Here is a 20743-nt window from a genome sequence, read left to right as displayed (position 1 = left end):
GTGGCTCTGAGAAGAGCCTTTGTTTTGTGTTCGGTTTGAAAGGGTCGAGTTGTTCAGCCGCCGAATCCATAGAGAGTGCGGCCCTGCCGTTTCAGAGCGTACACCACATCCATGGCAGTGACCGTCTTGCGCTTGGCGTGTTCAGTGTAGGTGACCGCGTCCCTGATCACATTCTCCAGGAAAACCTTCAGCACCCCGCGGGTTTCCTCGTAGATCAGACCCGAGATCCGCTTGACACCGCCACGGCGAGCCAGGCGGCGGATGGCTGGTTTGGTGATCCCCTGGATGTTATCACGAAGCACTTTACGGTGCCGCTTGGCTCCGCCTTTACCCAGTCCTTTGCCTCCTTTACCTCTGCCAGACATGATTATTCTTCACTCAAATCGCTGCTGAATGAACAGCAAACTGATGCTGGTTCCGTTTTTATGCAGCCTGCCCCGACCTGACTGAAACAGACACAGGGTGAGAGAGGGAGTGGAGGAGACAGAATGAGATATTGAACAGAGAGGGGAGGAGACAGAGTGAGATATTAAACAGGGAGGGGAGGAGACAGAGAGACATTTAAACAGGGAGGGGAGGAGACAGAGTGAGATATTAAACAGGGAGGGGAGGAGACAGAGTGAGATATTAAACAGAGAGGGGAGGAGACAGAGTGAGATATTAAACATAGAGGGGAGGAGACAGTCAGAGTGACGGACAGAGCGGAGAGCAGCCTCTGATCTTCCAGTTCCACCTCCAGCTTTCTCCACCGCCAATTTCAAACAGTTTATCGATAATAGAACCGAAACACAGCGCTCCGCACAAACCCTGACAGACTCGGGCTTCATAGAATCCGGGAGCTTTTCAATAACCCCCGTTACAATCAATAGTCAGCAATATTCCTGCCAAAATACAGTCCTTTCCATAAAAAGTCAACCCGCCTCCTTCCATTTCAGTCCCAGACCCGATTCGATCTCACCACACATCCCCTCCCAGACGGGTTCAGCAGTTTACAAACACTTTATTCCAGTTGATTTGAAGAATCTCATGTGTTGGGGTTTGAATTGTGATAGCGGCGGATCTCCGCCCGTTTTACCCTGTCACCGACTCTCGCCCTGAATCTGTGAGAATAAATGAACTGGGACTGGAGCCGAACACACGCCAGTTCCAGTGAGGCCCGGCCCGGACATCCCATTCTCTCTATTTTATTTCAGACAGTGGGGGTGTGGCGGGAATAGCGAATGTCAGCGAGTCACCAGGACCCTGGGTTTATTTGAAATGATTTCTATCTGAAATCTGAGCCCGGCCCCGGGACAGGAATCATCTGATTCCGGGATCAGCTCTTTTCTGAGAGACGTGGGTGGCTCTGAGAAGAGCCGTTGGGTTCAGATGGTCACAAGTTGCACTTGATTTTTTACTTCTTTTTGCCCGCTGCTTTCTTAGGCTTTGCTGACTTCGGCTTGGGCTTGGCCCTCGGTTTTTCCACCTTCTTCGCCTTCGCCTTCGCTGTCTTGGGGGTCTTGGGCTTCTGAGCCGCCGCTTTCTTCTTAATTGGTGATTTCGCCGCCTTTTTCGTGGTCGATTTCTTGACCGCTGGTTTCTTGGCCGTTAATTTCTTGCCGGCTGTTTTTTTGGCCGCTGGTTTCTTTCCGGGAGATTTCTTGGTCACTTGTTTCTTCACCTTCTTTACCACTTTTGCCTGGGTTTCCTTCTTAGCGACTCTGAAGGAGCCCGAGGCGCCCGTGCCCTTGATCTGCACCAGGGAGCCTTTTTCCACATTTCTCTTGATACTTAATTTGATCTGGGACCGGAGCTTCTCCACATCCAGGCCTTTGGTAGCCAGAACCTTCTTTATCGCGGCCAGGGATATCCCCTTGCGATCCTTGCAATCCGCCACAATCTTGAGGATCTGTTCTCCCAACGGGGGACCGGTGGACTTGGGTCTGGGAACCGCCTTCTTCTTCTTGGGAGCCTTGGGTGGAGCGGCGGCGGCGGCAGGAGGTGCCGTTTCGGCGGCTGCAGTGTCTGTCATGTCCGGGACTCTGTCGAAAATCTCTCTGACAGTCAGAGCTGGGTCAGAAATGAAACGAGAGGCGGCGGCACAGAGCAACTTAAAGGCACAGAGCGGACGGGGCGGAGACATCCTGCTGTCAGCTCCCGGCCCCTCCAGCCTCTCTGTGTTTCTCTCTCCTCTTAAACTCCCCGATTCCAATTCAAATCGGGCACTCCAGAGTCCCAGACTAGCCCCTTCCCATCTCTAACACCGGTATGTTTGCTGTCGAAAAACTTTCACCGGAATTAAAAGCACCAGTTTCGATTTAAACCCGTTTCATTGCTGCACTGATCGCGCTCTCTCACCCGATCGCCGACATGATCTCCGTTTTTCGGCTGAAATCTTGAATTGAATTCAAACTTTACCTTAAATTTCCACTTGGGAGCTCGGCAGGGAAGGAGGACGTTCCTTTGACAGGTATTTTTTTTTATTTTACTCAAAATAGACTTGGAAATCCGGCGATGAGACCGGCCACACAAACACAGTGACATTAATCTAACCCGCCCGCCCCTTTAACACACTCTCTCTGACACAATGTTCACATCTTCACATTCACAGGACAAACTGTTCGCCAGATTGACAATTCCCGGGACAGGCTTTCCTCCCCGCTCGGCCTGTGCTGCAGATTCTCGGGGGTTAGTTGTAGTTTCCCAGCTCAGTAACTGTTAAACACTCTGAGGCCAGCGCTCCTCACAGTGTCTGGTCCCCAGATTCAGGGACAGGAGACAATCACAGCTGTGGATGTGATTATCCACATCTGGTTTTACATTATTATATTGATCCACACAGAAATATGTTTGATTAAGATGAAAATACAAATTATCCGCTCTGGGCTTCTCCAATCTCTCTGTGTCTCTCTCTCCTCCGAAACTGACTGACAGACAATCGTAACTGGTGTCCTATCCGTCCCGTTCTCAATCCCCTGAGACGGCTAGTTACTGAACATATTCAACACTAACAGGCAGTCCAGTGTCAGACAGTTACAGGCTGTTTCTCTCCAACTTTCCTTCCTGGACTGGAGACAGGTAAATGCACCGTCAGACCGGCGCATACATAATAGAAGGGACAGTGACCGTCTGACCAACAGAACCGGAGGTCTGTTCACAGACACAGAATGAGTCTTTACCTTACAACAGGGTATCTATATTACGCTATTTAACAGTATCCTGCTTTCATGTACAGCACTAGAGAGAGAGAGAAAGACAGACCGACAGACAAACAGAGAGACATACACACAGACACAGTATCAGTCTCGCACTTCCTATCAGTATGTCCGTTTCACGCTCAGGAACAGTATCCCACCTTCATGTACAGCGCTAGAGACAGCGACACAGAGAGGCACAATATCAGTCTCACATTCCCACCAGTGTGTCCGTTTCACACTCAGAATGGGAAGAACCTGCTATTTAAAATCATTGCTGCTTTCTCCCCCAAAACCAATAGTGAATGTTCCTGGTTTAGTTCCAGTCTCACTCTGTGGTTGGACAGTGAAGAGTGGAAACAGAGCCGGACAGTCAGGATGTGGGGAGTTATACAAAGAGCATCTATTGAAGGCACCAGGTGAGAAGTGTGAAGGATACATTTTAAACAGCGGCTGTTGGGTTTCGGTTGAAAGGTTAGTCCCATGGGAGAGGGGATCAGAAACCTGACCTGTACAAAGGTCCCTGCCCTCTCACACTCACATACAGTTCCACGGACTGAGAAATACAGAATGAATCCCACACTCACACACAGTACCAGAGAGTGAGAGATACAGAATGAATCCCACACTCACACACAGTACCAGAGACTGACAGATACAGAATGAATCCCACACTCATACACAGGACCTGAGACTGACAGATACAGAATGAATCCCACACTCACACACAGTACCAGAGAGTGAGAGATACAGAATGAATCCCACACTCACACACAGGACCAGAGACTGAGATTCAGAATTGCTGCTTTACTCGGTCATCATCCTTTGAATCTATTGGGGAAATTGAAAGAAAGTCAGTGAAACCGCCCCATTTTAATGTTTGTCTCTGTAGAATTTACGACCCAATAAAGTGAACACGGGCCCGGGATCCGTTCAATTCCCCTTTTGCTTTGCTCTTGCTCTCATTCAGATTTACACCGCCCCCGGTTTTCACGTTAACAATCACTTTCAGGGCTAAGAATCAGAATTCAGTTCCTTCCTCTTTCTCACTGCGGAGCCAATCTCTGAAATAATTAATTACTGATATTAATATCCCGCATATTAGCAGCACGTTCCCCGCAGTGTCACAATCCAGAATGAACGTCTTGGAGAAAATAGGCTCATTTTCAGGCTTCGTCAATGATTCCGTTTTCAGGACACACGGCTCCTGTTCAGTCCCTGCAACGGAATAAATCGATAACCTGTAATTTGTTATTTTTACAGGTTGAAGTGAAATTTGTCCATATCAGCAATCTATGAATGGGGTTTTATTCCGCAAGTTATGGACAATGTGATTTTAAAACAGCGCTAGGAATCTGGGACGTGTAATACGGAATAACATTATTACAACGAGATTTTAAGTCTTTGTCTGAAAATGACATATCCGGAGTAATTCACTTATTTCATTCACTGAAATTGGCGGCCTTTTTCAAATTTTAAAAAATCGGTTAATTCTGGCCAATAATTTGCTCTGTTTTCTTATTGACGTCTCTCCGATTGGTAAAGGAAATTAGTTTTCAAGCAAAGCAACCAATGAGAAGTAGCCTCAGTTTGGAGCGGGCTTTGAGAGTTGGGCCTGTGGTAATTCCAGGTCCCCAATGACTGAGCTCAAACGGTTCAATTTCACAAACCCTCTCAGTATCAGTGTCAGAAACAACCGTCAGAGGGAAAGTCCATATCACAAGCTGGCCCCTTATCACAGCGGCTCAGCTTAACCTGTTCTCCCATGGAAATCCCCGGTCCCACATCACAACATCTGACTGATAAATAGAACCAAAACAGAGCGAATGGAGTGAAGGAGCATTTCACTGAGGGGGGGGAATGCAGGTCCGGGTAAACTCACTTGTAACGTTCCCTGGACAATTCAGTGCACTCATTAAGGGAAATGTTCCACTCAGTAACCAGTGCAGCACGCCGCCGATCCCACGTCACCGTATTGTGTTCCTGAAAAGTCCTTAATTATAAAACTATTCCCGAGCCCCATATATCCCGCACCAGTTTCCAGGTCAGTGCTCTCTCTATGAGGCGGTGGGTGGCTCTTAGAAGAGCCTTTGTTTTGTGTTTGGTCAGAAAGGGTCAAGTTGTTCAGCCGCCGAATCCATAGAGAGTGCGGCCCTGCCGTTTCAGAGCGTACACCACATCCATGGCAGTGACCGTCTTGCGCTTGGCGTGTTCAGTGTAGGTGACCGCGTCCCTGATCACATTCTCCAGGAAAACCTTCAGCACCCCGCGGGTTTCCTCGTAGATCAGACCCGAGATCCGCTTGACACCGCCACGGCGAGCCAGGCGGCGGATGGCTGGTTTGGTGATCCCCTGGATGTTATCACGAAGCACTTTACGGTGCCGCTTGGCTCCTCCTTTGCCCAATCCTTTGCCTCCTTTACCTCTGCCAGACATGATGATTCTTCACTCAGATCGCTGCTGAATGAAAAACTCTTGCCTTTCTTCTCTATTTATAAAGCCCGCCCCGACCTGGTTGAGAAAGGCACATTATCGGAGAGGCCGGGGAGGAGTGTTTGAATGACAGACAGAGCATGAAGTGCGGGAGGGAGGAGAATGGCTCAGAATGACGGACAAGCGGACAGGCAACGTCAAGCTCCGCCTCCAGGAATTAGTTACCGTCCTTTATAAAATTTTCACCAGCATCAAATGCGAAATATAAATTCAGACACAATCCTTACAGACTCCGGCTTAATATTCAAGGATTTCCAGAAAAAAAGGCGGAAAATACAATTTAAATTCAAATATTGAGGCACACTACAGTTCCAATACAATCACTATCATAACAGAATCAATCAGTGCCGCTACGGGACCGTTGGAAGAGGGAGTTTTAGTTTTCAGATTTGTACCTGACAGAAGGCGCCCAAAAGTTCAATAAACATGAATCGGTGTGGAAGGCACCCGATACCTTTCCGTGCTTGGGTCAGTGTGGGACTGGATAGATTCAGGCACCGGGATGGATGGAGAATTATCCTGTGTGGGGACTGGATTCAAGGACTTGGATGGACAGAGACTTGTCCTTGGCCACTGTGAAGCGGAATCATAAAACGTCGCAACCTCAGCGTCTAATTTGACCCTGAGATAAGCATCTGACCCCATTTCCGCTCCACCACCAAGACCGCCAACTTCCACCTCCGAAACTTCGCGCGTTTACCCCCCTGCCTCAGCTGTTCTGGTGCTGAAACCCTCATCCACGCCCTTGTTGCCACCAGACTTGGCTATTCCAATGCTCTCCTGGTCAGCCTCCTATTTTACGCCCTCTGCAAACTTCAACTCCTCCAAAACTCCATTCCCCTATCCCAACAAGACCCGTTCACCGATCACCCGCTGTAGCGATGTAATATATTAACGTAGAACGGGGATAACTGTAATCAATAGGTCAGTCTCTCCAGACAGTAACCAGCCCATTCATAGATACAATGGGTGGCTCTGAAAAGAGCCTTTGGGTTATCAGATTAAATCTTGGCCGCTTTATTTGCTCTTGGAGCTCACAGTGCTGGTTTTCTTCGGCAGCAGCACGGCCTGGATATTAGGTAGCACCCCGCCCTGGGCGATGGTCACCCGTCCCAGCAGCTTGTTTAGCTCCTCGTCGTTGCGGATGGCCAGCTGCAGGTGTCTGGGGATGATGCGGGTCTTCTTGTTGTCCCGGGCCGCGTTGCCGGCCAGCTCGAGGATTTCAGCCGTCAGATACTCGAGCACAGCAGCCAGATAGACCGGGGCTCCGGCACCCACACGTTCAGCGTAGTTCCCCTTTCGCAGGTGCCTGTGAACACGGCCCACAGGGAACTGCAGTCCGGCCCGGGATGAGCGAGACTTGGCCTTGGCCCGAGCTTTACCGCCGGTTTTTCCTCTTCCAGACATTTCCACAATCTCACAAACACTTTCACAAAGAATGAAGAAATCCTCCCGCACTCGCCCTTCTTATACCTTCTGGAGGAGTGCAGTGGGGGCAATTGTGATTGGTCCATCTGTCCTCAATCTCATTGGTTCAACGGATAGCCCTTTCAGAAAGCTGTTTCATTCACCAATCAACAGCCGGCAATGAGAAAAGGCGGAAAATACCGAACTGAACCGTTTTTTTGAAATTTGAAAAGCCCGCCAATATATTTGTAACACAAGAAGCGGATTTAGGAAAAAAAACTCGCCTTAAGACAAAGATTTAAAAATCTCTCTCCTTTTACTCTGTTGTTCCACATTTCCCATCACAACTTCCAGAATCTTTTACAATCCGGTTAAAATCCGGCTTCATTCACCGTTCGCTTTCAATCGGGCTCCAATAAAGTCCCATTTTGTAACGGGACAGATTCCAGCTCAATCTTTGTAAAAGTTACAAACCACAGATTGTGGATTGATCCCTGTTCACAGGAGCTGCAGCGCGATCGAAACCGGAGCCGAGACTCCAGGTGTAAGAAGTCGAACAGTGACAGATCCTTTAGACTATTCTGTACTCGGTGTGAAGTCCCTTTCAGGGCTGCTGTTTTACAAAGGATTGCGGTTCTGAAAGTGATATTCCCGAATAATGAACAAACAAACGTGAAAAGGAGAATGAAATGACAGAAGTCTCATCCACCGCCTTAAAACGGCTCTGAAGGGGCAGATGCGGGGGAAGGGGTGGAAAATGAACGGGAATGAGAGGATCAGGGACACGTTTTTGGTTATTGGGACTAAATAAAAAAGCGACACACAGATTAAACCGGGCTGTGATCATGAGAATCTTCCAGATTTCAAGAGAAACTACAAAAACACAAGAGTTATATTGAGACAGTTAGTATCAAACTATCTACAGTAAAATGATTCCATACAGAGGTGTCGGTACAGCGTCTTCAGAGAGACTGTGGATGGCTCTTAAAAGAGCCTTTGTGTTTATTTTTTTTTTCAGTACATTGTGGAGTTTTACTTGGAGCTGGTGTACTTGGTCACCGCCTTTGTCCCTTCCGACACGGCGTGCTTGGCCAGTTCCCCGGGCAGCAGCAGGCGCACGGCGGTCTGGATCTCCCGGGAGCTGATGGTGCGCCGTTTATTATAATGGGCCAGGCGGGAAGCCTCACCCGCGATGCGCTCGAAAATATCGTTCACAAAGGAGTTCATGATGCTCATGGCCTTGGAGGAGATGCCGGTGTCGGGGTGAACCTGCTTCATCACTTTGTAGACGTAGATGGAGTAACTCTCCTTCCTCGACTTTCTCCGCTTCTTGCCGCCCTTGGCTGGTACTTTACTCAAGGTTTTCTTGGCGCCCTTCTTGGGAGCTGCTTTCTTGTCCTCAGGCATTTTCAAACTCAATTTCAGACTCAGAAATGACCCAAATCCGCTCCGAGCTCGGATTAAATAGGCAGCCCCACAGCCCTATGCTAATGAGGGATGAGGTAAGGGAATGATTGTGATTGGGTCATTGGGAGTGATGCAACGTCACCTTTTCCTTTCACTCTCTGATTGGTTTCTTCAGATATCCAATCACATTCAGTATCTGCCACCAATCACAAACACGCTCACACTGCACATTGTCCGGTTTCAGCAATTTGTTCCGAACTGTTGCAGTTCTGCTTCCGGCCAGTAGATGTCCCCAAACCCCGGGTCATTGAAGTTTACAGATGAGAGAGGGACAGAAGATAAACTCATTCTTCACATTATATTGCACGGGTGGGATTTAGAAAAACTGGGAATGGAGACGAGCTGCAAGTACATTTTGTTAGACCAAACGTTAGTTGTAATGCTGTGTTAAATTCTTGTAATTAGTTTAGGGGGTATTGTCTTTACTGAGGAAGACTGCGACAAAATATAAGACTTTAATAAGCTTGCTGAAAGGCGGTGTAAATGGCCATTTAATTTCCATATAGAAAGGTGTGAGGTGGTGCATTTTGCTGGGGGAATAAGGAGGCCACATACTGCTTGGAAAATAAGAGTCTAAATGTGGTGGAAGAGCAAAGGGATTGAGGGATACAGATTGACAAATCATTAAAAGTAGCAACACAGGTTGATAAGGCCACAGAAAGCAAACACAGCACTGGGGTTTATTTCTAGTGGAATAGAATTGAAAAGCAAATAAGTTATGTTGAACTGTAATTTAAACTGTCAAACCTTCTGTCAAACTCTTTATTATATTTTCGGTTTCTTAATTTTTTCTGCTGCATCAATGAGTAAAGAATTCCATGATCATTCCAACCACCGACCTTTAGTTAACTGGTCTATAGTTCCCTGGACTTGTTCTATCTCCTGTTTTAAAATATAAGAATCACATTAACTGTCATCCAGTCCTCTGGCACTATTCCTATTTGTGATGATTTTTTTCTATGTATGTAACAGTGCCTCTGCTATCTCTTCCTTTGCTTCATTTAATATGTGCGCGTGCAATCCATCTGGACCAGGAGTTTAACCACCCTTTCTAACTTAAATGTCTTGATATCTTTATTGACCTATTCCTCTAATATCATGTTCACCCTATTAATTTCCCGGGTAAATACTGAGGCAAAGTAATAATTCAATATTTCTGGCGTTTTGCTGACGTTACCTGTGAGTTTATCTTGTGCATCCCTTTGTGGCCCTCAAGATATTCTGATTTTCCTTTTGTTATTTTTGTGTCTGTGGAATAATTTACTATTTCTTTTGATATTCCTTGATAATTTGATTTCTTAATTCCTGTTTGCTTCTCTAATTGTTTTTGTGACTTCTTCCTAACCTCTTCCTATTCGCTTTTGTCATCCTCTTATTTAGTATCTATAAATGAGAAATTCCATCAGCTTGTTGTGTCTGTTCAGGGGCTAATGTTTGGGAAATATTTATTGTCTATGATTAAAGTGCCAGAAACCCAAAGGGAGCAATTCAGTCCCAAACTCCACAGAAACACTCTATTTCTCCCTCCGAGTGAACTAAGGCGCTGTAATGGTGAGTGTAGCTGCCTTCCAAGCAGTTAATTCCAACAGGTTTGAATCCCAGCACGCTGAATTCAGAAACACCAAGACTGGAACCGAATTTGATGATGTTCAGAGGGATAGTGTTTCCAAAACACAAACGGGTCTAATTTATATAAAAAATACTTTTAAAATTCATTTATTTCCCCCATAACGTTGAATTTAACTCTGATCCTTTGTATTATTATTTGCCCTGATCTGTACAGTGGATACGGAACACAATTGCCCGGATTCAGTGAAATTTTCTGAAGTCTTTCCCTCTGCTGATTCCCGTTCCTTACTTAAATTATGTCGGATTAACCTTTCTGATCTATAGAAGGGTCATAGTCCTGAACCGTTAACCCGAGCTTCCCTTCTCCACAGATGCTGCCGGACCTGCTGAGTCTTTCCAGCATTTTCGGTTTTAATTTTTTCTATATTTTATCCCTTTCACTTTTGACGGTCGCCATTGAAACTTCCAGATTAGCGCTCAGTTTTTATTTGTGTTTCAGTTCGGTTTATTTGAATTAATATAAATCGTGTCCTGAGAAATCAGACAGAAATATTGCGCAATGTAGAGTGAAATATAATGGGGCAACTTTCGAATGAGCTAAACAGAAACTTTATTATGAATTAATTGTCTAATTTTTCACTGAAAAAATGAGAAGAAACGAGAGTAGAAGTTACAGAGAGAAACTATTTCCTCATATTGCACTTTGTCCTGAATCTGTGACAACGACAGATAATGTGAAGTTGTTCCACTCAGTTACAGTTCTCACTTATGGCCAGTAGATGTCAGACTGTATGTGAGTGTGGGATTAATTCTCTGTCTGTCAGTCTCTGGTACTGATATGGAGATGCCGGTGATGGACTGGGGTTGACAAATGTAAGGAATCTTACAACACCAGGTTTTATTTGAATATCACCAGCTTTCGGAGGCTTTCTCCTTCGTCAGGTGAAGTCAGGTGACAAAGGATAAAGCCTCCGAAAGCTTGTGATTTTCAAATAAAACTGTTGGACTATAACCTGGTGTTGTAAGATTCCTTACATTAGTCTCTGGTACTGTATGTGAGTGTGATATTCATTCTGTATCCGTCAGTCTCCAGTACAGCCTGTGAGTGTGGGATTCATTCTGTAACTCAGTCTCTGGGCAAAGTGCTAGCCTGGATTCGTTCTGTATTCTTATTTCAGGTTACAGTATGGTGCTTGAAACTGTATCTTTAATTCTTTAATGTATGTAAATCTTCCGTCTAGCATTAATTTGTAAATATGTATACACTTATGGATTTCTTTTAATCAAATAACGTGTGTCATTTTTTTTTAGGATTACATCTTAATCTCTGAAGATAATGTAGCTTCAATCTTTTGCTCTGAAATTATTGGACTGGTATTTATTGTGTAGCTCAGTTTGGGCTAATGGAATTGATATTGTACCATTCAGTCTGATACTGTACCAGATTTTTGGACTGGTATGTAATGTGTGGTTCATTCTGTACTAATGGAATTGGCACTCTAACTTTCAGTCAGACACTGCGAGAGATTTTTGGACTAGTTTGTAATGTGTAGCTTAGTCTGCACTAATAGGATTCATACTGTATATTTTAGTATGATAATGTATGAGAATTTTGGACGGTATATAATGTGTAGCTCAGTCTGCACTAATGGAATTCATACTGTACCTTTCAGTCTGATACTGTGTAATATATTTAGACTAGTTTGTAAGGTGTAGTTTAGACTGCACTAATGGAATTGATACTGTTTCTTTCAATTTGACACTGAATGTGACTTTCGGACTGGTATCTAATGTATACCTCAGTCTACACTAATGAAATTGATACTGTATCTTCCAGTCTGATACTGTGTGAGATTTTTGTACTGGTATGTAACATGTCGGTCAGTCTGTACTCATCAAATCAATACTATATCTTTCAGTATGATACTGTACGTGATTTGTGGACTGATATCTAATGTGAACCTCTGTCTGCAGTAAAGGAATTGATACTGTGCCTTTCAGTATGACACAATGTGATTTTTGGACAGGTAACGAATGTGTACCTCAGTCTGCACTAATGGGATTGATACTGTATCTTTCAACCTGACACTGAGAATTTTGGACTGGTATGTAATGTGTTGCTCAGTCTGCAGTAAAGGAATTGAAACTGTACATTTCATTCTGACACTATGAGATTTTTGGACATATATGTGAGTCAAATATGAGTAACATCTGAACTGGTATCTAATTTGTATCTCAGTGTACACTGTTGGCATGAATACTGCATCTTTAAACTCATAATGTGCGTATGAGTTGTGGGCTGGTATTTAATTTGAATCTTGGGGTACACAATTGTGATTCATTCTGTATCTATCAATCGGTACCATGCGTCAGTTCTATCTGGTAGTTAATTTGTAGCTAAGGCTGATCTAATGTGAGATTGACACAGTGTCTTTCAATCTGATACTGGGTGTGATTTTGACTGGGAATTATTTATCTGCCGGTCAGCAATACTGAGTCGTTGTGAAATGGGAATTATGTCTTTCTCTCCTGCTCTGTTTGACTGTTGGATTGGGATCAGTGTGGGACTGACTATTTCTGCTGTCTGAGACTGTGGGACTGATGACCTGTCTGTGTCTCTATGCTCTGTGAGTGTTAATGTATATAGTGTGTGTGAGAAGGAGCTGGCTGCACTGTTCCTTGTGCCTCGAGTGGAGTAAACATCACACTGATTCTGGGTCCTTCAAGGATTTTACTGTAGGAAGAAAAATTATCTCTTGCAACTCAAGAACAGGTGAGGTAGAAAATACAAAAGTGATCAATTGAATCTCTCTGTTAATAATCATTGTAATAACCACAAATGAAAACCAGTGATACAAACAGTGTCAGTGTCTGACTCCACTGCAGTACTGCAGCACTCAGCTTCTGCACACCAGGTGTGTTGGGCTGTTTTACAACAATTTAGTGACATCCAGACACAACCCAAGCCCTGCACTGGTCCATGAATGGGACTACCCGATGGGGCAGGGACCTTTGTACAGGTCAGGTTTCTGATCCCCTCTCCCATTGGACGATCCGTTCAATCTGGTGTGTAATGTACAGATCAGGCGGTGCTAATAGAATTGAAACTGTGTCTTCCACTCTGATCATTTATGAGGTTTTTGGACTGGTATATAATGTGCAGCTCAGTCTGTACCAATGCTATTGATAATGTTTATTTCAGTATAACACTGAGTATTTACCAATATATCTTATATGTAGCTCAGTCTGCACGAATGGAATTTATACTGTATCTTTCAATCTGACACTATGAGATCTTTGGACTGGTCTGTAAAGTGTAACTCAGTCTTCAGTAATGTGAGTGTGGGATTCATTCTGTATCTGTCAGTCTCTGGTACTGTGTGTGAGTGTGGGATTCATTCTGTATCTGTCAGTCTCTGGTGCTATGTGTGAGTGTGGGATTCATTTTGTATCTGTCAGTCTCTGGTGCTGTGAGTGAGTGTGGGATTCATTCAGTATCTGTCAGTCTCTGGTACTGTGTGTGAGTGTGGGATTCATTCGGTATCTGTCAGTCTCTGGTACTGTGTGTGAGTGTGGGGTTCATTCTATATCTGTCAGTCTCTGGTACTGTGTGTGAGTGTGGGATTCATTCTGTATCTGTCAGTCTCTGGTGCTGTATGAGTGTGGGATTAATTCCGTATCTGTCAGTCTCTGGTGCTGTGTGTGAGTGTGGGATTCGTTCTGTATCTGTCAGTCTCTGGTACTCTCTGTGAGTATGGGATTCATTTTGTGTCTGTCAGTCTCTGGTACTCTGTGTGAGTGTGGGATTCATTCTGTATCTGTCATTCTCTGGTACTGTGTGTGAGTGTGGGATTCATTCTGTATTTGTCAGTCTCTGGTACTGTGTGTGAGTGTGGGATTCATTCTGTATTTGTCAGTCTCTGGAACTGTATCTGGGTGTGAGATTTAATGTATTCCTGTCAGTCTCTGGCTCTGTTTGTGAATTTGGGATTCATTCTGTATCTGTCAGTCTCTGGCTCTGTTTGTGAGTGAGACATTCATTCTCTATCAATCAATTTCTGATGCTGTGTTTGAGTGATATAAATTATGTATCTGTCAGTCTGTGCTGCAGTGTGTGAGTGTGGGATTCATTCTGAATCTGTCAGTCGCTGGTACATTGTATGAGTTTGAGATTCATTCCATATGCCAGTCTCTGGCACTCTATCGGAGTGTGAGATTCATTCTTTATCTGTATCTAATTTGTATCTCCATTTAGAGTATGGCATTCAAAACTGTATCTTTAATACCTTAATGTATGAATAATTTGTCCCAGTCTTTAATTGGTAGATAATGATCTATTTTAAAATGTAATGCTCTCGGTTATAATCTGATAATGTGGGCACTTTCTGGACTACTATTAAATCTGTATCGATGGGAACACAATTGTGAATTTGTGCATCTTCCACACTGATAGGGTGACATTTTTGAACTTTTATATAATGTGTAGCTCAGTCTGCATGAATAGAATACTATATATTTCAGTTTGAATCTGCATCAGTTTTTTTGTAGTGGTTTCTAATGTGTAGCTCAGTCTGCACTAATGGAATTGATACTGTATCTTTCAATTTGACACAATGAGATTTTTGGACTGGTACGTAATGTGTAACTAAGCCAGCATTGATGGAATTGATAATGTATCTTTCAATCTGCGATTGTGAGATTTTTGCTCTGGTACGTAATGTGAAATTCAGCCTGCACCAATGTAGGTGACTGTCAGATTCAGTTTGTATCTCTCAGTCTCTGGTACTGCCTGTGAGTGTGGGATTCATGCTGTATCTGTCACTCTCTGGTACTCAATTTGACTGTGGGATTCATTCTGTATATACATTCTCCAGTACTGTGTGTGGGTGTTCAATTTTTTCCATATATGCAGTTTCTCATATTGTACGTTAGTATGGGATTCATTCTGTATCTGTCAGTCTCAGGTACTGTGTGTGAGTGTGGGATTCATTCTGTATCTGTCAGTCTCTGGTGCTGTGTGAGTATGGGATTCATTCTGCATCTCAGTCTGTGGTGCTGTGTGTGAGTGTGTGATTCATTCTGTATCTGCCAGTCTTTGGTGCTGTGTGTGAGTGTGGGATTCATTCTGTATCTGTCAGTCTCAGGTACTGTGTGTGAGTGTGGGATTCATTCTGTATCTGCCAGTCTTTGGTGCTGTGTGTGAGTGTGGGATTCATTCTGTATCTGTCAGTCTCAGGTACTGTGTGTGAGTGTGGGATTCATTCTGTATCTGTCAGTCTCTGGTACTCTGTGTGAGTGTGGGATTCATTCTGTATCTGTCAGTCTCTGGTGCTGTGTGTGAGTGTGGGATTCATTCTGTATCTGTCAGTCTCAGGTACTGTGTGTGAGTGTGGGATTCATTCTGTATCTGTCAGTCCTTGGTACTGTATGCCTGTGTGGGATTCATTCTGTATCTGTCAACTCTGGTACCATACTTGAGTGTGGGATTCACTCTGTGTCTGGCAACCTCTAGTACTTTATGTGAGTTTGGGATTCCTTCTGCATCTGTCAGTCTCTGGTACAGTATGGTGAGTGTGGGATTCATTCTGGGTCTGTGTGTCTCTGTACGGTATCTGAGTGTGAGATTCATTCTGTGTCTGAATATAATTATTCTCTCAGATTACTTTATGGCGTTCAATACTGTAGCTTTAATATCTTAATGTTTGAATAGTTTTTCTCATTATTTAATTGATAAATATGGATACACTTTTGATTTGAGGCTGGAGGATTTAATCAGATAATTTACGTGCTTTTTGGACTAGAATTAAATCTGTATTTCTGTGAATACTATTGTGAAAGATAACCTATCTTTCAAACTGATATTGTGACATTTTTGAATTGGCATGTAATGTGCATATCAGTCTGCACTAAAGGAATTAATACATCATATTTAAATGTTATTTTACAAGATTTTAGTCTCGTGTGTAATGTCTATCTCAGTCTGGACTAATATAATTGATACTGTATCTTTAAATCTCATACTAAGAGTGTATTATAAACTGGTATCTAATTTGTTTCTCAGGTTATACTGTCACAGCATTTCTCAATCTGATACTGTATATGAGTTTTGGACTTGCAATTTTATTCGAATGGTACACAATTCGAAAGTATACAGCATGTATTAAACTCATGTATGTGTGAGAGTTCTGGGCTGGTATTCAATTGGAAACTCAGGGTACATTGTTGGGATTCATTTTGCACCTTTCAATTGGGTACCATGTGTGATTTCTATCTGGGATTTAATTCACGGCTAATGTTGCCCTTTTGTGAAATTGACAACCTGACAGTGTGATTTTGGAATGGGATTTTTGTATCTCCCTGTCAGCGGGACTGAGTTCGGGAGAAATGGAACAGTGTCTGCCTCACCTGCTCTGTTTGACTGTTGGATTGAAAATGTGCCTCTGGAACTTGGGATCAGTGTGGGACTGACTACTTCTGCTGTCTGAGACTGTGGAACTGATGACCTGTCTGTGTCTCTGTGCTCTGTGTGTGATAATGTACTTACTGTGTGTGAGGAGCTGGCTGCACTGTTCCTTGTGCCTCAGGTGGAGGAAACATCACACTGATTCTGGCATCTTCAAGGGTTTGCCTGCAAAAAGAAAATTATCTCTTGTTACTCAAGAACAGGTGAGGTAGAAAATACAAAAGTGATCAGTTTAATATCTATTAATAATTATTTTGAATATCCACAAATGCAAACCAGCAATACAAACAGTGTCAGTGTCTGACTCCACTGCAGTACTGAGCTTCTGCATACCAGATGTGTTGGACTGTTTCACAACAATTTAATGACATTCAGACACAACACAACCCCTGCACTGATCCATGAATGGGACTACCCGATGGGGCAGGGACCTTTGTTCAGGTCAGGTTTATAATCCCCTCTCCCAGGGGACTAATCGTTGATCCAAAAGAAAACAGAAGCTATTTAAAATGTGTCCTTCACAATTCTCGCCTGGTGCCTGCAATAGATGCTCTTTGTAGAACTCCCCACATCCTTACTGTCCGCCTCTGTTTCCACTCTTCACTGTCCAAAAACAACAAACAGGGTGAGACTGGAAATAAACCAGGAACATTCACTACTGGTTTGGGGAGAGAAAGCAACAATGATTTTAAATAGCAGGTTCTTCCCATTCTGTCTCCCTTACCCTGGACACACACAGCCCGAGAATGACCTCTCCCTTCCCCCGCTCACTCCATGTTCCGGGACCAGTTCCTGATCCACTCCGCCTCTTACAAACAGCCCCCGGACTCCCCCTGACCTTCCCCCGGACTCAATGCCGATCTCTGAGCCCATCTGCGGACACGGTCCCGAAGCGATGAGCTGCTGTAACGAGGCTGCTCTTTGCTCCCTTCCCCCGGGGGCCGTGATCTCTCCATTCCCGGCTGTTTTAAACCATCTTCTTCCGCTCACTGAGGGAATGGCGCGCACAGGCCGAGCTGGGGGGAGGGGAGCGCGCATGCGCTCTTCTGCTCACCAACAACCAGCGCTGGGGGCGGGGCTGAGTCACGCATGCGCAGATATCTGGTTTAATTCCCAATACAAAAATCGATGGAAACTTTCCCCAATTGGAATTTTTCCGAGTCTGAGCAAAGGAAGTGGGTCTGGGGGAAAGGTCAGAGGGAATGGGGTCCACAGGCAGTGCAGGAACAGGCACCAGAATGGAAAACAGATGGGATTCCACCAGTGCCTAACGCTGGAATCCAGACTGACTTTACAATCTCTAACTATTAAACAAGATGTTTCCATCCCTGCTGTTTCTCTCGGTATCTTTTGATGGTAAAGAGTCTTTCAGAGATTAAGTGTGCGGCTCTAAAATGAACCAATGGGTTCTGTTCATTCTTGGACTCTTTACTGATAAAACAGACGCTTGAGGAAGTATCTGGAGGGAGGATTTCTCAAACCAATCCGGCAGAAGCATTGGAGGAAAGAGTGAGTCCGTGTATTTGCTGGGATTATTATCTGACAGCAACAGTCGCAGATTAATTTAATCAGAGTGAAACTCTCGATTACTGAGTGTAATACCGAACGGCCCTGAGCTGCAAAACCGAATATAGTACAACAGGTAAGAGACGGTTAAATGTGGCCCATTCTTTCTGTCACTCTCTGCACTGTCACTGAGTGTAGGATTAATAATGTGCCTGTCTCTGGTACAATGTGAGTGAGAGATGAGATTGCATCGTCTGTCTCTCCAATGGGATCTTTCTGGATAAAATGAAACTTTACAGGTTAGACTGCAACCGATGCTGTGGCACTGTGCCTCTCAGCTCTCTCTCACGGTGTCTGTCGCCCTCTCTCGCCCCTCTGTCTCTGGTGCTGTATATCAAGGTTGGATACTGCTATTGAGCGTGATATGAACACACTGATAGAAAGTGTAAGTCTGACAGTGTCTCTCTCTATTACGGACATGAAGGTGGGATACTGTCTGATATAAAACAAAGAGAATGAGATGTCCGGGCCGGGCCTCACTGTAACTGGGGATGTGTTCGGCTCTAGTCCCAGTTCGTGGTCATAATCTTTTTACAGATTCAGGGTGAGAGTCTCTGTGAGACGGTAACACTGGCGGAGAAACTCCGCGTCATAACTCAAACCGCAACACATGAGACTCTCCAAATGTTTGTCAAGTGTTTGTAAAGTGCTGAACCCGTCTGGGTGGGGATGTGGGGAGTTAGAACAGGGAAACAGACTGAAATGGAGGAGCCAAGTTGATTGTTATTGAATGGATTGTATTCAGGCAGGAATATTACTGACTTTTCATTGTAACGTGGCTTAATTAAAAGCTCCGGGTTTTTTGGAATCCTTGAATATGAAGCCCGAGTTTGTAAGGGTTTGTGCGGAGCGTTGTGTTTCGGATCTATTATCGTTAGAAATCGTAGGTCGGAGAGAACTGGAGGCGGAGATGGAAGATCAGAGTCCGCCATCTGCTCTGTCCGTCATTGTGGCCCCTCCCGCTGTCTCTGTTTAATCCCCCATATGGAATCAAAGCGGGTGGGTGGACTCTAAACACGGTTTACTTGTTAAGAGGACGAAAGGCGAGTAATGTTTCTGATCTCCTGGGCACCAGACAATTCACTGTTATTTGTTTCTGTACAGAGTTACATTTCAGTGATTCCCCAGTGAGTTTGATGCGTTATGTAAATAATCCAACAAAATAGAACAGAAAGGGAGCGAAGCGCTGTATCCCACAGATGTAGAAAGGTCAGTCGAGCAGTTCTGGTGATGCTTTACGAGCCCAGCATGGCAAGTAGTTTAAATAAATACAAGAAATCTGGTGATGTGTGGACTGGGGTCCATAAGTCACCGTTTAAAGTACCGGACTGTGGTCGGTGCCCCGACTCCAATCCCATTATTTTTTTTTCAAAAAATATACTTTATTCATAAAATTTGCAGCAATACATACAATACAGTTGTCATATCACATTCCAAACGTACACAATACAGATTATGCAATTTTCAGGTTACGTCAAGTGCAGTTCAATGAACACATTGGACATAATTACAGTTCATGACACTCTAGGGTGCCTCATTGCATTGCACTCAATACAGATTACTGATAACAGGTACGTTACAGATACTTTACAGGTTCATTACAGATTCATTACAGTTACATGACATCAATTAGAATTTTACATTCTGCCCGAGGGGGTTTTTCCCTGATTGCAGCCCCTCGGTGTACAATGGCGGGAAGGCTATAAACGGTTGCCTTTCCCCACAGAGTCCAATCCCATTAATACCTCATCTCGCCTACAACGAGAAGAAAGCAGCTCGAAGCCACACTGGTAGCATGATATCAGCGTCTCCCTTCAGACAGAAACCAGCCCTTTTACACATACAGTGGGTGGCTCTGAAAAGAGCCTTTACATCTAGGTGCATCGAAACTACGGCACAGAAACAGGCCATTCGGCCCAACTGGTCTGTGCCGGTGTTTATGCTACACACGAGCCTCCTCCCTCCCTACTTCATCTAACCCTATCAGAATACCCTTCGATTCCTTCCTTCCTCATGTGTTTCTCTAGCTTCCCCTTAAATGCACCTGAGCTATTTGTCTGAACTACTCCTTGTGGGAGCATTTTCCACATTCTAACCACTCTTTGGGAAAAGCTGTTTCTCCTGAATTTCCCATTGGATTTATTAGGGACTATTTTATATTTATTGCCTCTAGTTTTGGACTCGCCACAAGTGGAAACATTTTCTCTATGTCTACCCTATGAAACCCTAACGTAAGACCTCTATCAGGTCACCCCTCAGCCTTCTCTTTTCCAGTGAAAACACCCCCAGTCTGTTCAGCATTTCCTAATAAGAATATCCTCTCATTTCTCGTGTCATGAGAATCTTTTTTGCACCTTCTAAGTCCTTTCTTTTATATGGAGACCAGAACTGTGCACAATACTCCAAGTGTGGTCAAACCAAGGTCCCATACACGTTTAACATAACTTCTTTGCTTTTCAATTCTATCCCTCTGGAAATGAATCCTAGTGTTTGATTTGCCTTTTTATGACCTCATTAACTTGTGTCGCTACTTTGAGTAATTTGTATATATGTACCATGAGATCCATTTGCTTCTCTATCCCGTTTAGACTCTTATTATCCAGGC

The 20743-nt window shown here is 44.3% G+C and overlaps 2 protein-coding genes across 2 annotated transcripts in view; both read right to left on the bottom strand.

Moving 5' to 3' along the window:
* Nucleotides 1–20743, bottom strand: part of LOC137316691 (zinc finger protein 585A-like) — a 221997-nt gene that overhangs the window by 22781 nt on the left and 178473 nt on the right. The window lies entirely within an intron of this gene.
* LOC137316670 (histone H1-like) lies at nucleotides 1394–5609 on the bottom strand. Its single transcript, XM_067980516.1, has 3 exons — nucleotides 5597–5609; nucleotides 4224–4391; nucleotides 1394–1995 (listed from the first exon to the last, which is right to left on the bottom strand). Exons 1-3 carry the CDS (start codon nucleotides 5607–5609, stop codon nucleotides 1394–1396), a joined length of 783 nt encoding a protein of 260 aa, XP_067836617.1.

Source organism: Heptranchias perlo, unplaced genomic scaffold, assembly GCF_035084215.1.
Source record: "Heptranchias perlo isolate sHepPer1 unplaced genomic scaffold, sHepPer1.hap1 HAP1_SCAFFOLD_60, whole genome shotgun sequence".
Taxonomy (NCBI): Eukaryota; Metazoa; Chordata; class Chondrichthyes; order Hexanchiformes; family Hexanchidae; genus Heptranchias; species Heptranchias perlo.
The sequence above is the reverse complement of the archived record's forward strand: the minus strand, read 5'-3'. Positions and strand labels throughout refer to the sequence as shown.

Excerpts from the sequence above, each read along its gene's own strand:
- LOC137316670 (XM_067980516.1), bottom strand. Across the intron at positions 1,996-4,223 it reads TTTCAGAGATTGGCTCCGCA|CCGCCGAAACGGCACCTCCT; the intron begins GTGAGAAAGAGG and ends CAGACACTGCAG.